The sequence below is a fragment of the Brachyhypopomus gauderio genome, chromosome 14 (assembly GCF_052324685.1).
Source record: "Brachyhypopomus gauderio isolate BG-103 chromosome 14, BGAUD_0.2, whole genome shotgun sequence".
NCBI lineage: Eukaryota > Metazoa > Chordata > Actinopteri > Gymnotiformes > Hypopomidae > Brachyhypopomus > Brachyhypopomus gauderio.
Window position 1 is genome coordinate 8,795,341 of NC_135224.1, and position 18,526 is coordinate 8,813,866.

Sequence of the window (18,526 nt, forward strand, 5' to 3'; positions counted from 1 at the left end):
ATGGGAAGGGAAGAGGAACTGTGGACTACTGGTTTTTTACAGTGACGGTTTACTGTAGATCACTGTAGGACACATGACTGGACTGCATATGTGTGTGTGTGTGTGTGTGTGTGTGTGTCCAGCGGGGGACAACAAAGACGAGGACAGCAGCGTGATCCACTATGACAACGCCGCCATCGAGCGCCTGCTGGACCGCAGCCAGGACGCCACAGACGACACAGACATGCAGAACATGAACGAGTACCTCAGCTCCTTCAAGGTGGCGCAGTACACCGTCCGCGAGGACGACAAGGTCAGAGCGCCACGCCCCCCGCCAGGGAGGGAGGGAGGGAGGGAGGTGGGACGACACTCCTCACGCTTCCACTCCTCGCCAGCAGATCGAGGAGATCGAGAGGGAGATCATCAAGCAGGAGGAGAACGTGGACCCGGACTACTGGGAGAAGCTGCTCCGGCACCACTATGAGCAGCAGCAGGAGGATCTGGCCCGCAACCTGGGCAAGGGCAAACGGGTCCGCAAACAGGTCAACTACAACGACGCCGCCCAGGAGGACCAAGGTCAGACACGCCACGTCACACGTCACGCGTCATGCGCCACGCGCCACACGCGCTGAGGCTCGCCCACTCCCACCCCGTCACATTTGCCGGCCTGTTGCCAGATATTCTGCAAAGTGTGTCTTTTTTCCCCTCTTTTTATCAGTCCTGCAGCCTGTTGTGCTCTTTCTAAAGGCAGCTAGGAGATGAATAGCTCGGAGTCCAGGCCATTGAATCACCTGAGCAGAGAGCAGCACCAGTGCATTAGACAGAAGGGTTGGGTGTTCCAGATATAGTCCAGATACCCTGGAGTCTTTTTTTCCTCTTTAAATGCTTCCTGGAAAGATACGGCAAGACTCTTGGACACCGTTGCTGGATTTAGGTTTGCTTGCTAAGCTATGAGTCAAAGCAGGCCCGCTGTTGGACGTGTGTGTGATGTGAGCTCACACGCGGCTGAGTTTGTTGTACCGTGTCAGCCTGACTCTGTGCTCCGCTGTTTCAGAGTGGCACGCTGATATCTCCGACAACCAGTCTGAATACTCGGTGGGCTCAGAGGAGGAAGACGAGGACTTTGACGAGAGACCCGAGGGTGAGGAAGGCAGACACACACACACACACACACACACACACACACACACACACACACACACCTCTGGGTGGGTTAGTCAGAGCGTGTAAGATGACTGTTGTGGCTTTGTTGCAGAAACATGGCGTGTCCCGCGGTGCATGATCTCGATTACCGCGGTGTTGTTTAGGTCATGACCTTCAGCGTGTGTTTGTCCTTCGTGCAGGTCGGAGACAGTCCCGCAGGCAGATCAGAAATGAGAAAGACAAACCACTGCCCCCCCTGTTGGCCAGAGTCGGGGGCAACCTCGAGGTAAAAGAGGCCCACTCTTTCATACGCACTACTCGTGTTTCTCAGCTTCGCCAGAGATTTCTGACGTATTTCTTAAGTGCTTTTGACTGTACGCATATTACAGTCAACCCCAGCATTCTGACCAGTGATTCTGAGGATTTATTGGCGCTTGTAAAGCGCTTGATCACTCGCTGGGCTGGTGGAGCCGGTGAGCACAATAGCTCCGGCTTTGATCCCTTCAGAACACAACCAGATAACAGATCTGCCCCATGCCTCTCTCTATGCCCCTCTCTGACCCTCTCTGCCCCCTTTGCCCCCCTCTGCCCCTCTCTGACCCTCTCTGCCCCCTCTGCCCCTCTCTGCCCCTCTCTGCCCCCTCTGCCCCTCTCTGACCCTCTCTGCCCCTATCTGCTCCCCTCTGCCCCTCTCTGCCCCCTCTGCCCCTCTCTACCCCTCTCTGACCCTCTCTACCCCTCTCTGACCCTCTCTGCCCCCTCTGCCCCTCTCTGCTCCCCTCTGCCCCTCTCTACCCCTCTCTACCCCTCTCTGACCCTCTCTGACCCTCTCTGCCCCTCTCTACCCCTCTCTGCCCCCTCTGCCCTTTCCTTTCCATTCTTTTACCCTGTTGTTTGTACAGAACCACACTAGTAATTTTTCTTTTTTTTTCCTTTTTGTGCCAAGTTAATTGAAAACACAAGTGAATTATTTATTATTAATGTAGCTATGCACTTTTATTGCCAGGTTTAAATGATCTTGTGTGGGCTGTTTGCCTGTTTGCACTACTGGAAGTATATAAGTATATAATTCCTCTTTTCTTAGACTCAGAATCATGAATGAGTATGCCTCAGTGACTGAAGTCTTATATGCTCTGTTTGTTCATGCATGGCGGCTTTGACGCACCACATTGCCAGAGCCATCAAACCTCCTCCACGCGAAACTGCACCTTCGAAACAGCACGTGCCGTTTGCATGCGTGTTTGTTTGCGTTGCAGGTGTTGGGCTTTAACACTCGTCAGAGGAAGGCCTTCCTGAACGCGGTGATGCGGTGGGGTATGCCTTCGCAGGACGCCTTTTCCTGCCAGTGGCTGGTGCGAGACCTGCGAGGCAAAAGTGAAAAAGAGTTCAAGTAAGAAATCCTCCCGAGGAGAGCGTGAGTAACGTCGAGTGAAACACGAATCCGCGGCAGACGGCCGCAAGACGAAGGGGGAGGATTAGCGGGGCCGCCCAGAGGGCCGCGGCGTTTACTCGACAAGCCTAATCCATCACCTCTCCCGTCCTCCCTCTGACTCTCGCTCTTCTCTCTCTCTCTCTCTCTCTCTCTCTCTCTCTCTCTCTCTTCCTGCTCTTTTCTCTTCTTGTCTCCCGTCCTGCTGCTCCGGGCAGGGCTTACGTGTCTCTTTTCATGAGGCACCTGTGCGAGCCCGTGGCCGACGGCTCGGAGACGTTCGCCGACGGCGTACCCAGGGAGGGGCTCTGCAGGCAGCCCGTACTGACCCGCATCGGAGTCATGAGCCTGGTGAAAAAAAAGGTTGGCTTCTGGATTGCCTGTTTATTTGTGATGTCGGTTTTATGCCTGTCGAGATCGGTTGCAAATATCTCAAGTCAACCTAACTTAAACGTCCCGTTTATAGTTTAAATATAAAGATAGAAGTCATTTGAATGGTTAGGAGCAGGACACGTTTTTTTTGCTACGAGGTAGGTACACCTAGTGCCCGAAAAGACTGCTGCCCTATGTCTATTTAAATAGCACATCTAATGTTTCAGGCAGGAATGATGATAAAACCACCTGAACATGCTTGCCCCCATTTGCTGTAGTAAACTGCATGCGCATACGAAATTTGAGCTATTGTGTTGCATAGGCCTAATCTGTATAAAAAGTGCAGCACAAATGCATGAACAGAATACATACACAATGCAACCCGGACCATTACATTAAAGAAAACCACTGAAATATCTGTGAAAGAGATTTATGAGAGAGTTTTTTTTTGTCAGCAGAGAAAAGTGGAACAGTTAAGATGAGCCAAAAAAGGAAATTTAATTAAAGCCCTGATTAACTCTGGGGTTAGTGTGTAATGGTGTTTCCTGTGCCGGTGCGTGCAGGTGCAGGAATTCGAGCACATTAACGGGAGGTGGAGTATACCCGAGCTGAAACCGGAGATCACTGCAGACTCCAAGAAATCTTCAAGGGCTTCGTCTCCTGCTATCAAAACAGCCACTCCAACACCCGAGCAAAGTTGCACCAACACACCATGCACCTCCAAGCCAGGTGCCTGCACACACACACACACACACACACACACACACACACACACACACACACCCAACATCCATAGATGTGAACTCTTATCACCCACATACACCCACCTATACATACCCATCTGCTCATAGTCAAGCTCATAATAGAAGACAGCAGACATCGTTTGTCCACTAGAGGGAATAGTGTCCCTTGTTTGAGCAGGCCGTGCTCAAAACCACATGCTGCTCGTTCGTGAGTTTGCCTTCAGCCACACATTTAAGAGGCTACAGCTGTTCCGGAATGTTCTTGCTGATGATGAATGGTTACATTTTGGGATACAATTTCTGTGTTCAGAAATTCTCTGCTTGAAGTGACACACACGACTAAACCACACGTACGCACACATGCGTAGGACGCGCAACAATGCAGCAGGAGGTCCAGATATGTGTGCACAGAGAGAGACGAACGTGTACGTACGTACGCATGACCAGATCTGGCTTGTGCTCTGTAGCCACACCCTGTCCACCTGACAAATCAGAGAGGAGCGGAAAGGAGGGAGAGAAGGACGAGGGGGAGAACCAGACTGAAGCGGAGAGGGAGAAGGAGAAAGGAAGAGAGGGAAAAGAAGGAGAGAGCATAGAAAGTCCAGAATCTAGAGAGGTAAGAGAGTGCATGAGTGCATGAGTGCATGAGTGTGTGTGTGTGTGTGTGTGTGTGTGTGTGTGTGTGTGTGTGTGTGTGTGTGTGTGTGTGTGTGTGTGTGTGTGTGTGTGTGTGTGTGTGTGCATGAGAGCTGGTAGAGCCTGGTGCTAGTAACACCAAAGGCCATGGGTTGGTACTGTCATACTGATAAACATGTAAGTCATTCTGGATCAGCATCTGTAATAAAAGAGAGAAGGAAGGTTCATGTGGCATGTGGATGTGCTGTTGGACATGTGGATGTGCTGTTGGACATGTGGATGTTTGTGTGGGTGGGTGAGTCAGTAATTAAACTTCAGTGGTCAGGCAGGGCAGGAGGTGTTTGTGTGTGTGTGTGTGTGTGTGTGTGTGTGTGTGTGTGTGTGTGTGTGTGTGTGTGTGTGTGTGTGTGTGTGTGTGTGTGTGTGTGTTAGGACACAAAAAGACATTCATTTACTCCATTCTGCAGCCTGCTGTAACTCTAAAGGACAGTGAGAAGGACCCTCCACCCAGTGAGAAGCCTGCCACCCCCGAGTCCTCCATAGCAGTGGCTACGGGAGACGGTAAACTGAAGGGCACTGAGCCCAGTCCTCCCTCACCAAAGACCAAAGAGAAGGGCGGAGAGGAGGAGAGCTCTAAGAAAGAGGCCACGAACGACAAAACAAAAGATGAAGTTGTGTCAGACCTCCCCGCAGTCAAAGACGAGAATCAAGGTAGTCCCGGTTTTCATCTACAGCATTGACACCCCCCCGAACCATTGTTTCATTGAGCTTGTCTGCTGTTGCAGGGGCTGAGAAAGGGAGCAAAAGTGAGAAAGTAGGAGCATCAGAAAAACTCGGGGAGGAGAAAGAAAAGAGTGAGGATGCACCTGTTCCTACGGAAACAACCGAGAAGAAGGAAAAAGTAGAAGTGTTGGAGGTTAAGAACGGTGAGTGCTGTACTTCTCACCACCGTTACCATCCCATCATAACTGTCTTATTAAGAATCCACTCTGATTGCGTTGCTGGCCACAGAAGAAGTAAAGGGAGAAAAGGATGCTGGGAAAGAGGTCAAAGGGCAGAAGGAGGACACAGCCAAGGGCAACGGCAGACCAACAGAACGCCCACGGTTCATGTTCAACATCGCAGATGGTGGATTCACAGGTAACGTAACCCGCCCAGGAGGATAAGGTGTCGACGCGGCTCCGCTGGTGCTTTGCACCGTAGAAACACGCAGTTCTGGTTTCCCCTCAAACCGTTCGGAGAACCTGAGCCCAGCTTAGAACAAAAAGCGCTGAATGCGAACTCTGCTACACTGGTGAACCCAGCTCGGCGTGACCCGACCGCGGTCGAGCGTGCACGAGTCCGTTGGAACGCTGGCAGGCTGGTTGCGTGCCCTTCAGAGCCTGCTTTACACACACACACACACAACGGCGCTGTTTCCCGGGACGAGGTTTGACGACCCGGTGCTGTGCACGCCTCTCACTCTCCGCAGAGCTGCACACTCTGTGGCAGAACGAGGAGCGAGCGGCCATCTCCTCCGGCAAGGTGAACGAGATCTGGCACCGACGGCACGACTTCTGGCTGCTGGCGGGCATCGTGGTGTATCCTTGGAGATTGGTGTCGTAACGCCACACCTATGTGTGTGACTGCGTCCATGCATGCGTGTACGCACATATGGACCTGACTGTGACTCTTTATATTAGTTATGCATTTCTCTATGTGACTATGATTGATATATATGACTTGTTCGTGGGGATTATGACAGAAGCTTGTTGCAGAACAAATTCATACCATGTGGTTGGAGAATTGAGAGTTGGTTGTCCACATTTGAACCTTAACTTCTGCCCTCTCGCAGTCATGGCTATGCGCGGTGGCAGGACATTCAAAACGACCCCCAGTTCGCCATCGTCAACGAGCCATTCAAGTCCCAGGCTAACAAGGGTAACTTTCTGGAGATGAAGAACAAGTTTCTGGCCAGGAGGTTCAAGGTAAGACTTCACCCCCATTTAGAAGAACCGGTTTCACCGTATTTAAAGTGCATTTGTGAGCCAGTCCACGTTAAGGCACGGGTAAGGTATTAAAACCTCAATATCTCTTGCGGTTACATTTGGATAATAAGCAGCATGAAGGTACAAGTTGATTAAACCTGTTTCATATTGTTTCTATTTACACCACAGTAAGTATCACAGTAGCCATCTGTTGGCATACACACACATTTTCCACATTATACTTCTGAGTTCCTTGTATGAATTCAAAACACATTGCTAAATTCCCCCCGAACCTCTACAACATATACTAAAGCAGGAGCTGGTTAGGTAGAGTACGAGTGATTCATGGGAGTCTTTTATTCATCCTTATGTTAATGTGTGATGATGACAGGCTTACACATCATGCTGACACAAGCTCTTGTGCAACACAAAGTATTTTTTCTTTTACCGCTCTTCTGCCCCATCACATGTTTCATATCCCGTTCTCTACATCCTCATTCTTTGGTTCCTCACTCCCGCCCCCTCTCTCTCCGTGTCTCGTCATATAATTTGCGATGCTTTGGCCACCGCTGGCCTCTGGGTGATTTCATTAGGACGTGTTTCTGGTTAGACGCTCGAGTTTCCTTACATGTCTCGCCGGAGGGAATATGGCTCCGTCTCCGTCTTTCTCTGCCGGTTTCATCCATGCACATTTACTCCGTGGCTTCAATCCCACTTTCACTTTTTCTTCCATCCTTGTGTGCAAAAATGTCTTTTCTTTTTCATTTGCTTGCCTGGGAAGTATCTGCTTTTTCACTCATTCTTTATATCTTCTAATGTTTCTGTTTCTCTGCCACATTCGTTTTCTTCTTCGTTCCAGCTCATGCACATGCACCAGTTCCCCATTCCATTTTGTTTCCTTAATTCCTCTCTTCTCCCCCTTCTCCAAACTCCAACTTACGAACAGAACACGAATATAATCGTCTTTTACTCAGCCAACAGCTTCATCTTCAGACATTTGGCCTTTTTCTCTCTCTCTCTCTCTCTCTGTCTCTGTCTGTCTCTCTCTCCCTTTCCTCAGCTGCTGGAGCAGGCATTGGTGATTGAGGAGCAGTTGCGTCGTGCGGCGTACCTGAACATGACCCAGGACCCCACTCACCCAGCCATGGCCCTGAACGCCCGCTTTGCTGAAGTGGAGTGCCTGGCTGAATCCCACCAGCACCTCAGCAAAGAGTCACTGGCAGGCAACAAACCCGCTAACGCCGTCCTGCACAAGGGTGAGCACGGGCCGCCGCTAAGCATATCCAGGTTTTTGTGATTTGAAGACCAGAGAATTTGCACAGGTCTGCAGGAAATCTGGACTGCCCAAAGGCACCTACAGTCTGTGTGTGTGTGTGTGTGTGTGTGTGTGGGGAGACTATGTTGTAAAACACCCACTTTGCTCCATGTATTCACACACACACACACAAAAAAATGCTTTTGGAAAATCTCCATATTTCACAATATCTCTGAGATATGGGATATGGAAACACTCACAACCACAAAAGGCAATTTCAGCTAAAAATACTCCCTCTGTGAACCAGAATTCTGTTTGCTGTGTTAATACACAAAGACAAACAGACATTTGGCAGTAATCTTATTTGGCTCATCAGTTTTATTGTTTTTGCCTGTTTCTGAAAACCAAAACTGATTTCTAAATTCTTTGCAATTATTATCTGATTGGATCATTTCAGCTGATTTCAGCTAGCATGTAAAAGTTAAAACCTGTACATCTACTGGAAGTGTTTCACACAATTTGTTATACATTCTTTCTTCATGATTTACATATCTGCGTATTCTAGAAACGTCTGTGTACATATGTTTCTGTGCCCGATGTTGTGTCCCAGGGGGCTGTGATTTCCGGTGCAGAGTATACTGTGCGTGATTGGCTTGTGTAATTGGAGTGTTGACTGGATGTTAAAGCACTGTGCATTGTGTTGCTTTGAAAAGTGCTGAGAAAGGCACCATATAAGTGTAATAATTGTAGAAGTATTAATGATTAAAAAATACCAAGTTGATTTGAAATAATTACTGCATGTAAAATGTTCTCAACAATCACAAGATCAAACCAATCGATAATATCTAAATGAATTGATAGTTCACAGGCTAACAGTGGTTAAGGTAAACTGTACAATACAAAAAGGTAAACACTGCACACGTTTTGATAAGGTAAACACTTTTTTGCAGTTCAAGGTTAAGTATGTATGGATGTCTTCCATATGCTCATCTCATTCGCCCTTGTTAAAAAGAACAGTTTACTTGTGTTTTTGACTGAAAACTATCTGTCCCACATTTCAGGGGTTCTGGTTGAATGATGGATTTGCAGAATTACACGTGGCCTCCTTTCTGTACATTCCTGATGGGATGAATTGTGACATTTGTCATGTTGTAACTGCAGTCCTCAACCAACTGGAGGAGCTTCTCAGTGACATGAAGGCGGATGTGACGCGGCTCCCCGCCACCCTGTCCAGAGTCCCGCCCATAGCAGCACGTCTGCAGATGTCTGAGAGGAGCATCCTCAGCAGACTGGCCAACAAAGGCAACGAGGCACTCACCCCACCGGTAAATACCCGCCCACTCACAAAGGCCCCACCCCCCCAGTACCCCCCCCCCCCCCCCCCAAGACAGAATGGGAATGCCCACTTTGCTGTCTCTCCATCATTCCTCCAGATACTACTCAGATGTGATCTTCCTTTCCTGCAGCCTATTCCTCCAGGTCCCTATGCCACTCCACAGAACTACGGGCCCCCGTTCACACCTGCGCCCCCAGGGGCCATGGCTCTGGCCGGGGCCAACTACAGCCAGATGCCCCCGGGCTCTTTCATATCAGGTGAGCACTGCTGTTACGTTCATACAAAGAGCTTCTCCAAAAAATCATGATGAAAGATGCACCAATGGTTTCGCTTCCAGGCCTAGTTTGATTGGCCAGGGCTGGGACTCAGTGAAGAATGAGAAGGCTTACAGTAAAACACTGACCTGCAGTTCTGATTCTACATAAACCTACGGTAATTATTATTACTAAAGGAAGGGTGCGTCCTCGTTTTAAGGGAATGTCCTATTTTGAAAACCTTAAGTGATGAAACCATTGATTAGTCGACTTTAATCATGAAAGCTTTGGGAAAGAGCTTTGCATGTCATGATGTTCATTTATTTATTTAACTTTGGCATATGATTAGAAGTTAGAAAGTACATGTGCAATTTCAAGACATGCAAATTGATGCACGGAGGTGAGCTTCTTCTAACCAAAACCTGCCCTTTCAACACCTCTTTGGTGTTGTAAGGAGATTGTTAAGTGGTGGTTTACTGATTTACAATGTGGATTGGTTCAAACAAAGCTGAAGGAAGATTGAACACATTTGAGGGAAGCTAATTCAGTGTAGTATTTTGGCTTTGCTTTTAGAACCATGGAGTGTTGTTAAAATCTGGCTTTCCATGGGTGGATTTGATGAGTGAAATTTGTTGAATATACAGAGAAATGAGACAAATCTACTGGAAGGCAAACAAATATTAATGTTGTTTACTCCCTGCTGTATTTCTTAATGCTTTCAGACTTTAATAATTTATGAAAATTGTAAAAGCTTGTTGCAACAAAGACACATAGTGACATATGTGAAGCACCACGCCTTCACAACACCCCTACTTGATTACAGTCTTCAGCCCACTAGCCTGCATTGAGTGAGGGAGGGAGGGAGGGAGTGAGTGTGGGAGTGAGTGAGAGAGAGGGAGGGAGTGAATGAGTGAGGGAGTGAGTGAGTGAGTGAGAGAGGGAGGGAGGGAGTGAGTGAGTGAGTGAGTGTGTGAGTGAGTGAGAGAGGGAGGGAGTGAATGAGTGAGGGAGGGAGTGAGCGTGTGAGAGAGGGAGGGAGTGAATGAGTGAGGGAGGGAGGGAGGGAGTGAGTGTGTGAGAGAGGGAGGGAGTGAGTGTGTGAGAGAGGAAGGGAGTGAATGAGTGAGGGAGGGAGGGAGTGAGTGAGTGTATGAGAGAGGGAGTGAGTGAATGAGTGAGTGAGGGAGGGAGGGAGTGAGTGAGTGTATGAGAGAGGGAGTGAGTGAATGAGTGAGTGAGGGAGGGAGGGAGGGAGGGAGGGAGGGAGTGAAGGCATGACTTGCAAGCCAGGTCCATGGAGTTCTTCACATAAAAAAGCAGAAATTATTATGTCGGTGGTTCATTTAATGGTAGAAATAAACTGAATGCATATGCTTCACTATAATGGCATGTCTTTCAGCCCAAGACACTTTAATGATATAAGGCTGTATTTAGTAATTCTGTAAAACAGACTGTGTCCCAGGAGGTTATAACAGAGCAACAAGCTTAAATACCAAAAGCTTACATAGCAATACTATTTACTGTTTAAACTCAAAATATCTACTTCAAAACTGCCAAAGGGTCCAATAAGAGATTTATGTCATATTAAACGTGATAACTTTATACACATATAAAAAACGTGATTACTAAATATTTTGTATGATTATTCCCCACTGAGCAATGCTCAATAAACTCATCACATGTCTCATCATGTCTGTATTTTACTTTCCATCCCGAATGTTGTATTTGTTTTCACAATGTCGGAATGCACGTGTCTGGAAAACATCCGTCCGATGGTGGAGTCTGTATCATGGCACTCCCCTCCAACAGGTTCACACATTCTATCGCTTTCTTGCAGCATGTGTGGTTGTTTAAAGGAAAATATTTCCTCGCAAATTATGGACAGTCAGAAATGCTAGCCTTTTTAGTTATAAAAATGTTAAACTTTAAAACCGAAAAGGACACATTTTGTACGACTGACATTTACAGAATGGAAACATATTTTTAGGTCTGAGTGTTAAGGTGTAGCGCACATGACCTTTATGCTTCCGTTCTAGCAGTCTGGAAAGGCGAATTGTTTGAAAGCATTGCAAAATATATTGTCAGAAATAATAATGTTTTCATCTCTCTTTCATGACAAGACACAATGAGTAAGTTAGGAGAATAACTTGATAAAGGAGTTTTGATATTTTAGAAGCTAATTCTGTAAAGTAGAATATATATATATATATATATATATATATATATATATATATATATATATATATATATATATATATCTTGCATTTGTTGCAAATTCTACTTGTTTTTTTATACATTTTAGCACCATTAACCATTTATTGTCAATTTAAAAGCAGCTAAAGGTGAAGTTTTTACATGGTTAACACACAACCATAGTTACGCATATAACAATTAGCGTATTTGCACAGGTGCTGATTTCCTAACATCTGCTCCATACAAATAGTATGCATATGTTATGAAATGACACATTATCTCTTCATGACCATATAGTGACTGTGACATCATGTCATTTTACATAGATGCATTTTCGGATTCCTTTCAGCCCTGAAAGACCATGTAAAGTCATCGAGCTGGTACATGTACAAGAATGGGAACCCTCTAACCATTACTACCATCTCCTGTTATTCGTTATGAAACCTCATCACTTAAGCCAAATATTTCAACTATGCATTATTCTGCAAAATGTAAATCTGGTTTGTTTTAACTGAACCAATTGCATTGTTATTTAAAAAGCCTCTGAGGAACTTTCAAAAAGTAATTTGTCTCTCTTTTCCTTTGGTACAAAAATCAATGCCAGCTCTGCTGATAAATTGCGCTTATTTCTTTAGAATTAATTTCATAACAGCACAAATGTGCATGGCTTCCACAAAACAAATGTGAAAGACTGTGCTCATAGTTTTGTTTGTTTGATCAAAATCCCAGACTCGTCATCATGCATACACTTGACTCCATTGCTCCACTTGACTGAGCATTCTATACACGTCCTCCAGCCAAGGCATCTGTGGGAGATATAGTAGCCCCATTTTTTTTTTGTTGGTGCGACTGAACTTTTTCTGAAAATGTCATTATGCTGATCTGCTGCCCTGGCTGTGCCAGGAATCGTTCAGCCCAGGGAGCATTTTTCCTCCTCTGGCCAGAGATATTTTTAAGAGAGCAGGGGGAAAAAAGAAAAGGAAAAAGAAACGCAGGAGAAAATCGGTCCTTAGCGGTGCGGGTGCGAAGGCAGATGGCGCCATGGCCGTGCGCACTGACCCCTGACTGGGCTAAAAATGCAGCACCAGGCCCGTTGGCCACTCCGCTCTCCAGCTGAGACGACTGTGGTGACCCCCCCCCCCCCTCCCCCCAACATAAACTTAGCCAAGGAGAGAGACTGAAAAGCAGTCGAAAAACAACACGAAAAGACTAAACAAACACCAAAAAAAAGTCCAAAAGACAAAAGAACAGAGAGTTGGGAAAAGAGTGAGAGTGCAAGAGATGAAGAGAAAGAGATGAGAAGAGAGATGGAGAGAGTGAGATATGGAGTGGAATGAAGGGAAGAGAGAATAAGAAGTTCTTAACCTGCTTCTCGTTAGTGGAATTTCACAGCCTGCTTCACCTCAGTCAGCTCTTCTTAAACTTGTTGAAGAACAAATTGTTTTTTTTCTTTCACAGAGACCTTCTTAGAGAGACCTTCACAGAGATCTTCTTAGGACTCAAATAATTGCAGAAATGTTTGTTTTTGGAATTAAACAGGTGCTAAGTCTTTCTTTTTCAAAGTGCCAACGTTTATACTGAAAAACACCTGTTTTCTTTTTCGAATCTGAATCAAGCACTCACGTCTCGTTGCACATTTGTCTCGAACTAAGGACATCATCCGTTTGGGAATGCTGTGTCCATGGACTCACATGAAAAATGGGAAATAAAATTTTGTGGACACGAGGATCCCATGGCTCTCGTACTTTTCAGTCTTTTTGTTTTGGTTTGGTGTTTTTTTTTTGTCCTGAATGGCCTCAAGCCCTCCTCTTTCCTAGAGTCTGCTGGTGTGTCTGTGAATATTTTGAGGACTGATACTGTTCCGCTGCTGCTAGCCAGCTCGCTGCCCCGCCAGTGTCTACAGTCTGCCACCTTTCTGCCCCCACAGAAGCCCTGCCCTGCCTGAAGACCAAGGAGCATGATGTACTGCAGCGCCAGCGTGTGGTGGACCTGTGGAAGGACGGCAAGTCGGAAGGGTCAATCGGGCAGGAGCTGCGCATGCCAAAATCCACCGTGCACAGCATCATCGTCAAATACCGCCTGAGCAACACGGTGGAGAACCTCCCTCGTAACGGACGACCCAAGAAACCCTGACTGGCGGGAGCTGTGGACAAAACCTTGGGGGGTGGGGGTGGGGAGGGGTGGATGAAGGGGAAACTGTAGGGCAGAGACAAAAAGAGGGGAACATGGATTGAAAACTGAGGGCAGAGACAGAAATATCCAGAGGCACAGAATGTCAGCTCTGAAATCGTGGTGGGGCTACACAACTGATAAATGGACAAGAAGAGAGTGAAACAGGGAGAGAGGGGTACAAAAGAGGGGCTGTTAGAAAGCAGCTCAGCACACAGAAAAGAGCAACGGGGTGAGGGGTGGGAGGGGTCTGGGCCGAGAGACGCTCAAAGTGCACAAGACCTCCCCGGCCGCCATGCGTCGAGGATGATAAAGTCATCGCGGCTAATCTGAACAGGCAGCAAGGCGGCGAGACAGACAGACGGAGCGAGCGAGACGGGCAAGAGTGACAAAAGAGGAAACGGCCCGATCGTTCCGGTGAGGAGAGGGAGAGCTGTGTGGACCGCGCTAGAGAGACGGGCTGCGAATACTGCCCTCTCTCTTCCAACCCTCTCCCACCCTTCTTTCATCTCTCGCTCCGAGAACAGCCCCAGCGGATTCATCTTTCACTTGGCAAGAGAAATGAGTGCACATGTCTAAGTACCCAGGACCTTTACTCCCTAATTCCTGTGGAAATCTCTCTGTCTCTCGGTCTCACCCTCTTGCTCAGTGGACCTCACCCTCCCCATCCCCCTACCTTTTGGCTCACACGCCGAGGGAGTACTACGGCCCTTCACCATGTCAAAACCAAGAAATTCCAAAGATGGACTGAAAGTTTGTTGTGTTTCCTCAACATTTCCCATCCCAATCAGAGGCGATTGTGAATCGCACGTTGTGAATCGCATGTTGAGATGGACGGTCTCGGATGTTTTTGTGCTTATGAATTGGAAAGTGGAATTCTGGGAAACTTGCTTAACGAGTTTTTTTACTCTCCTTATCGCGGGTTTTTCAGAGTGAAAAAATGCACTAAAGGCGCCTATCAAAAACAGTTTTGGACGACTGTTTTTCTTCTGCATCTTTCTTCTGCATCTTGTGGATGCAAACCAATCTAAACATTTAAGGTTGCATGACACTGTATCTAATCTGAGCTCACTGATCATGACACTGATCATGTCGGAGAGATATTTAATGGGGTTTGCCAGCTGGCCACAAGTAACCCCAAACTAACACAGAATTATTGACATGGGGAAAAGGGAACATGAATCACTTCTTTGTCTCCTGAATATACCTGACTGTGCCCAGCTCAACTGGCATGCCTGGATCTGTTGGTAAACCCAATATTGGTATCGTGCCCAGAGATTGGTCTTGCACCCTAGAATGTGAGATTGGTTTGGTGCTCCTACCTTGAACGGTTGCAGTCAGAGTTCACTACGACAAGCAGAGCCTCGACTGCTTCAAAGGGGGCAACACGTCAATTCCTGTTTATAATCAGTGCCAGATTACCTCCCCTGCGGAAACCTTATACAGTGTTGTGGGAGAGCTCCTGGTGGTCCCACGGGTGCACAAGCACACAATACGTGTGAGCCTGTGACCGCATGCAAGCCCGCATGCATGCACACTGTGTGCCAGCTTGCATGCATTAATAGGTGCACACTGTACACCTGGAGTCTGAAGTATGCATAATAAGGAGAATAAATGGAGGTTTTTTGGATGTTTATATGTGCATGTAGGTGTGTGTGGGTGTGTTTGTGACTACACACACTGTCAAATGAAGATTTGCCACAGTTGCCCTGTGTGTGGGATTGTTCTGATTTGCCACTAGATGAGTGATTAATTGAGTAAAAGAAGTGGTTGTTTAGACAGGCTGGGGTCATGGAGCTGAATGTTTTTCTGAGTTACTGAACAAGAAGAAAGAAAGCGGTTATGCAGGAGAAAACCTGTGCAGTGAGGTAGTGAATTACAGTATTCGATTCAAAGTTTTTTTTTCCTTTTGGGGGGTCTTACAGATCTGAATGTGAGATATGAACTATAGGAACTATATTCTTCAGTCAACATGACTTTTAAGGTCGCAAAAAGGCAAAGGCTGGATTTCTAGTGCAGTTCCCTGTAAAGATATCTGATTTGTTCCAGCCTTTATCTTACAAGAGATGGCATTTATTTTTGTTAATTTCGGTCTACATGTTTATAAAACAGAGATGTTCATAAGTCGTAAAATACAAGTCCAAGTCAAGTCACAAGTGTTTAGGCTGGAGTCCAAGTCAATACCAGGATATGCTTTGGGACAGGACATGGAAAATAACTATTTTATATATTACCGCCACTCCCACGTATTGCGTATTTTCTGTGTCTTATCGCCAATACCATTGAAAATTAAAAAAATTTAAGCTTCCATCTAACAATGACATTTAAACTAAAAAACATTGTAATTTTGCATGCTCAAAACCGTATTAAACGCATCACTCAGTTTCCTTCCGTGATGTAAAATAATCGTGGTGACGATATTGGGGGACGATCATCTGTTATAGACATACTAGCGTAAAAGTAAATAAAGATATTAAATTAAAGATATTAGAAAGTTCATTAAGTCAAATGAGTCTTGTGTCCCAAATAATCTAAACAAAAGTAAGGAATAATGGTAAAAAACACACAAATAAAGTATTTTTCCTATATCTCGTACACAGCGCCTGGATAACAGACCGACTCTTATTGTTCACGAGTTATTTGGACGAGTGCGAGTCGAGTCGAGAGTAATTGGGCATGAGTTTCAAGTCAAGTCTGAAGTCTGTAGACAACTTAAGTGCTACTTCGACTCAAGACGCACACTTGAGTGCTCATCTCTGTTATAAAAATAGTCAGAATCAACTATAGAGATCCCCACCTTGTGTCCCTTAGCTATGGGTGTAATCTTGTGCAAGCTACAACATTTAGGCACTTAGATCAAGCCATTTTTTATTATTTTTTTGTTTGACTTGTGGCACTAGTTATTGCCTTTTAATTTACAGTGTAAAAATTATGCTGTTATTAATGGCTCATCAACGTTAAACAGATTGTCAAGCCTCCATTGCCTTGTGTTTATGAGACTAAAAACGTCAAATAGATTTTATGTTTGAAATTTTACTATATTTCAGTGACGGCAAAAAAAATCCTTGTCAATGGGTCTGATTTCATCACGCTTTTAACAGCATGGTTAAACAAAGCGAAGGAGTCAATACAATTTTTACACAGTTCAATCTTTGATCATCTGTCTGAAATTGCTAAAATCTTAATATGCATGAAAGCCTTTAACAAATCTGATTTTGTCAATATTAACAACAATAAGCATCTATTCATTCAGTACAGGACCATTTGTAGTTAGATAAATTTGTATCCAAAAGGGACTTTTTGTGGGTCATTATTGCAATCCAAAGGTATTAATTGCTATGATCCCCTCTTAGCAAATGTTAATAGAATATAATAGAATCCAATAGAATAGAATAGAATAAAATAGAATATCATAGAAGTAAGACACGAAAAAGAAATTTAATCTTTTTCACACTACAAGTGTCAGTCATAACCACTTAATGTTCACTGTAGGTTCTTGTCCAAGTACGAACTTTTCTAGGATATTTTTCCTTTAACAGTAACACCAGGGAGCATGTGCTGACAGGCTGCAGTAGGACAGGATTCAGACATTGGAATTAGGTGACACAATGATGTTAGACATGCTTTGTTGATCCTGAGAAACTGTGTGTGTGTGTGTGTGTGTGTGTGTGTGTGTGTGTGTGTGTGTGTGTGTGTGTGTGTGTGTGTGTGTGTGTGTGAGAGAGAGAGAGAGAGAGAGAGAGAGAGAGAGAGTTGAGTCAAACAAACTCTGTATAAGCAATCCACGGATAGTACCTATACAAAACTCTAATTTTTATATTGTTTTGATATGTGATATTCTGAATGTATGACACTTCATATTAAAATATGATCAACTGTATACTGTTTCGTTTTTACTTTGCAAAGGTACATTGGCGTCTAATAATTAAGAATCAGTGAATTAACAATCAGAAAATGAGTAAATCAGTCAGTTAGTGGATATAATCAGAGATAAGGAGACATGCCCGTTTAAGGCAAAGGAGAGAAACAAGAGGAAAGGAGTGAATAAAGGAGTGATGACTAAAGGAAAGATGGGAGAAGGAAGGAGACAAATTAAAAGAAACAGTAAAGGGATGAAAAAAGAAAAGAGTGAGGTGTGAAGGAAGGAAAAGGAAGGCAGAAAGAGAGAGAGAGGACAGGAAGAAGCAGACCCCTGAAGGAAGAGCTGAATAAATGACCTGTGAAAAGTAAATAGTAACTTGGAGTTTGAACTTGAATTCTGATCATGGAGGAAGGTGTATGACTGGATGTACACAAACACAGTGGAAACTGTCATACAAGTTAAACCATTGTTAATGGTAAACGTTATTCAGGCTGATCCCTGTGTGTGTGTGTGTGTGTGTGTGTGTGTCTGTGTGTGTGTGTGTGTGTGTCTTTCAGTGTTGAACGGACCTCCCATGTCAGTTAAGAAAGAGAGAGAGGCAGAGCTCATGATGGGAAGGAGAGAACAACGCACCGGAGAAGTGATCTGCATCGATGACTGAGGCCTGCCATGCTCCCCAGATCTACATGCATGCAGACACACATGTGCACACATACATATTCTCTCATATATATATATATATATATATATATATATATATATATATATATATATATATATATATGTATATATATATATATATAAAATGTGTGTGTACATGGACAAAAATCCAAGACGATCTCACAGTTTACCTATAGCAATGGGAATATGCAATGATTAACACTGGGAGATTATTGGCAAAAAATAATGATAATCTAGAATAAAACGTTCCGCTGAATGCACATCACTTTATATAATGGCAGATAGGCGCCAGATAGGCGCCTTTAACTAGCTGACTGGCTGGTTACTATAACGACAGCTCTTTGATGAAGCCCAGTGTCACAGTTTAAGTAAACAATACAAGACACTTCCCTCGCTCACATAACCATTCTCCAACACACTCCTTGGTCTACACCCACCTTCTCACTGTCTGTCCACAGCAGAATCTCTCTCAGATCAGCCGCTACTCTAAGCAATGTGCGCATACAC

General features: G+C 45.3%; 1 protein-coding gene across 5 annotated transcripts in view; it reads left to right on the forward strand.

The window, feature by feature from the left end:
* The window catches only part of chd3 (chromodomain helicase DNA binding protein 3), a 31,419-nt gene extending 13,349 nt beyond the window's left edge, over nucleotides 1–18,070 (forward strand). For 2 of the 5 annotated variants that reach the window (XM_076971925.1, XM_076971922.1), the window contains 17 exons: nucleotides 123–292; nucleotides 378–555; nucleotides 1,034–1,120; nucleotides 1,323–1,408; nucleotides 2,379–2,512; nucleotides 2,770–2,914; nucleotides 3,487–3,652; nucleotides 4,134–4,282; nucleotides 4,770–5,013; nucleotides 5,088–5,228; nucleotides 5,314–5,442; nucleotides 5,774–5,882; nucleotides 6,137–6,269; nucleotides 7,330–7,525; nucleotides 8,686–8,849; nucleotides 8,958–9,117; nucleotides 13,235–13,482. In XM_076971925.1, the coding sequence (XP_076828040.1) occupies nucleotides 123–292; nucleotides 378–555; nucleotides 1,034–1,120; nucleotides 1,323–1,408; nucleotides 2,379–2,512; nucleotides 2,770–2,914; nucleotides 3,487–3,652; nucleotides 4,134–4,282; nucleotides 4,770–5,013; nucleotides 5,088–5,228; nucleotides 5,314–5,442; nucleotides 5,774–5,882; nucleotides 6,137–6,269; nucleotides 7,330–7,525; nucleotides 8,686–8,849; nucleotides 8,958–9,117; nucleotides 13,235–13,440 (2,597 nt within the window). In that variant the 3' untranslated portion in view covers nucleotides 13,441–13,482. Of the gene's footprint in view, nucleotides 1–122; nucleotides 293–377; nucleotides 556–1,033; nucleotides 1,121–1,322; nucleotides 1,409–2,378; nucleotides 2,513–2,769; nucleotides 2,915–3,486; nucleotides 3,653–4,133; nucleotides 4,283–4,769; nucleotides 5,014–5,087; nucleotides 5,229–5,313; nucleotides 5,443–5,773; nucleotides 5,883–6,136; nucleotides 6,270–7,329; nucleotides 7,526–8,685; nucleotides 8,850–8,957; nucleotides 9,118–13,234; nucleotides 13,483–17,895 lie in introns of those variants that run through there. The other 3 variants (XM_076971924.1, XM_076971926.1, XM_076971927.1) reach the window with 3 other exon arrangements.
* Nucleotides 18,071–18,526: the final 456 nt, after the last annotated feature.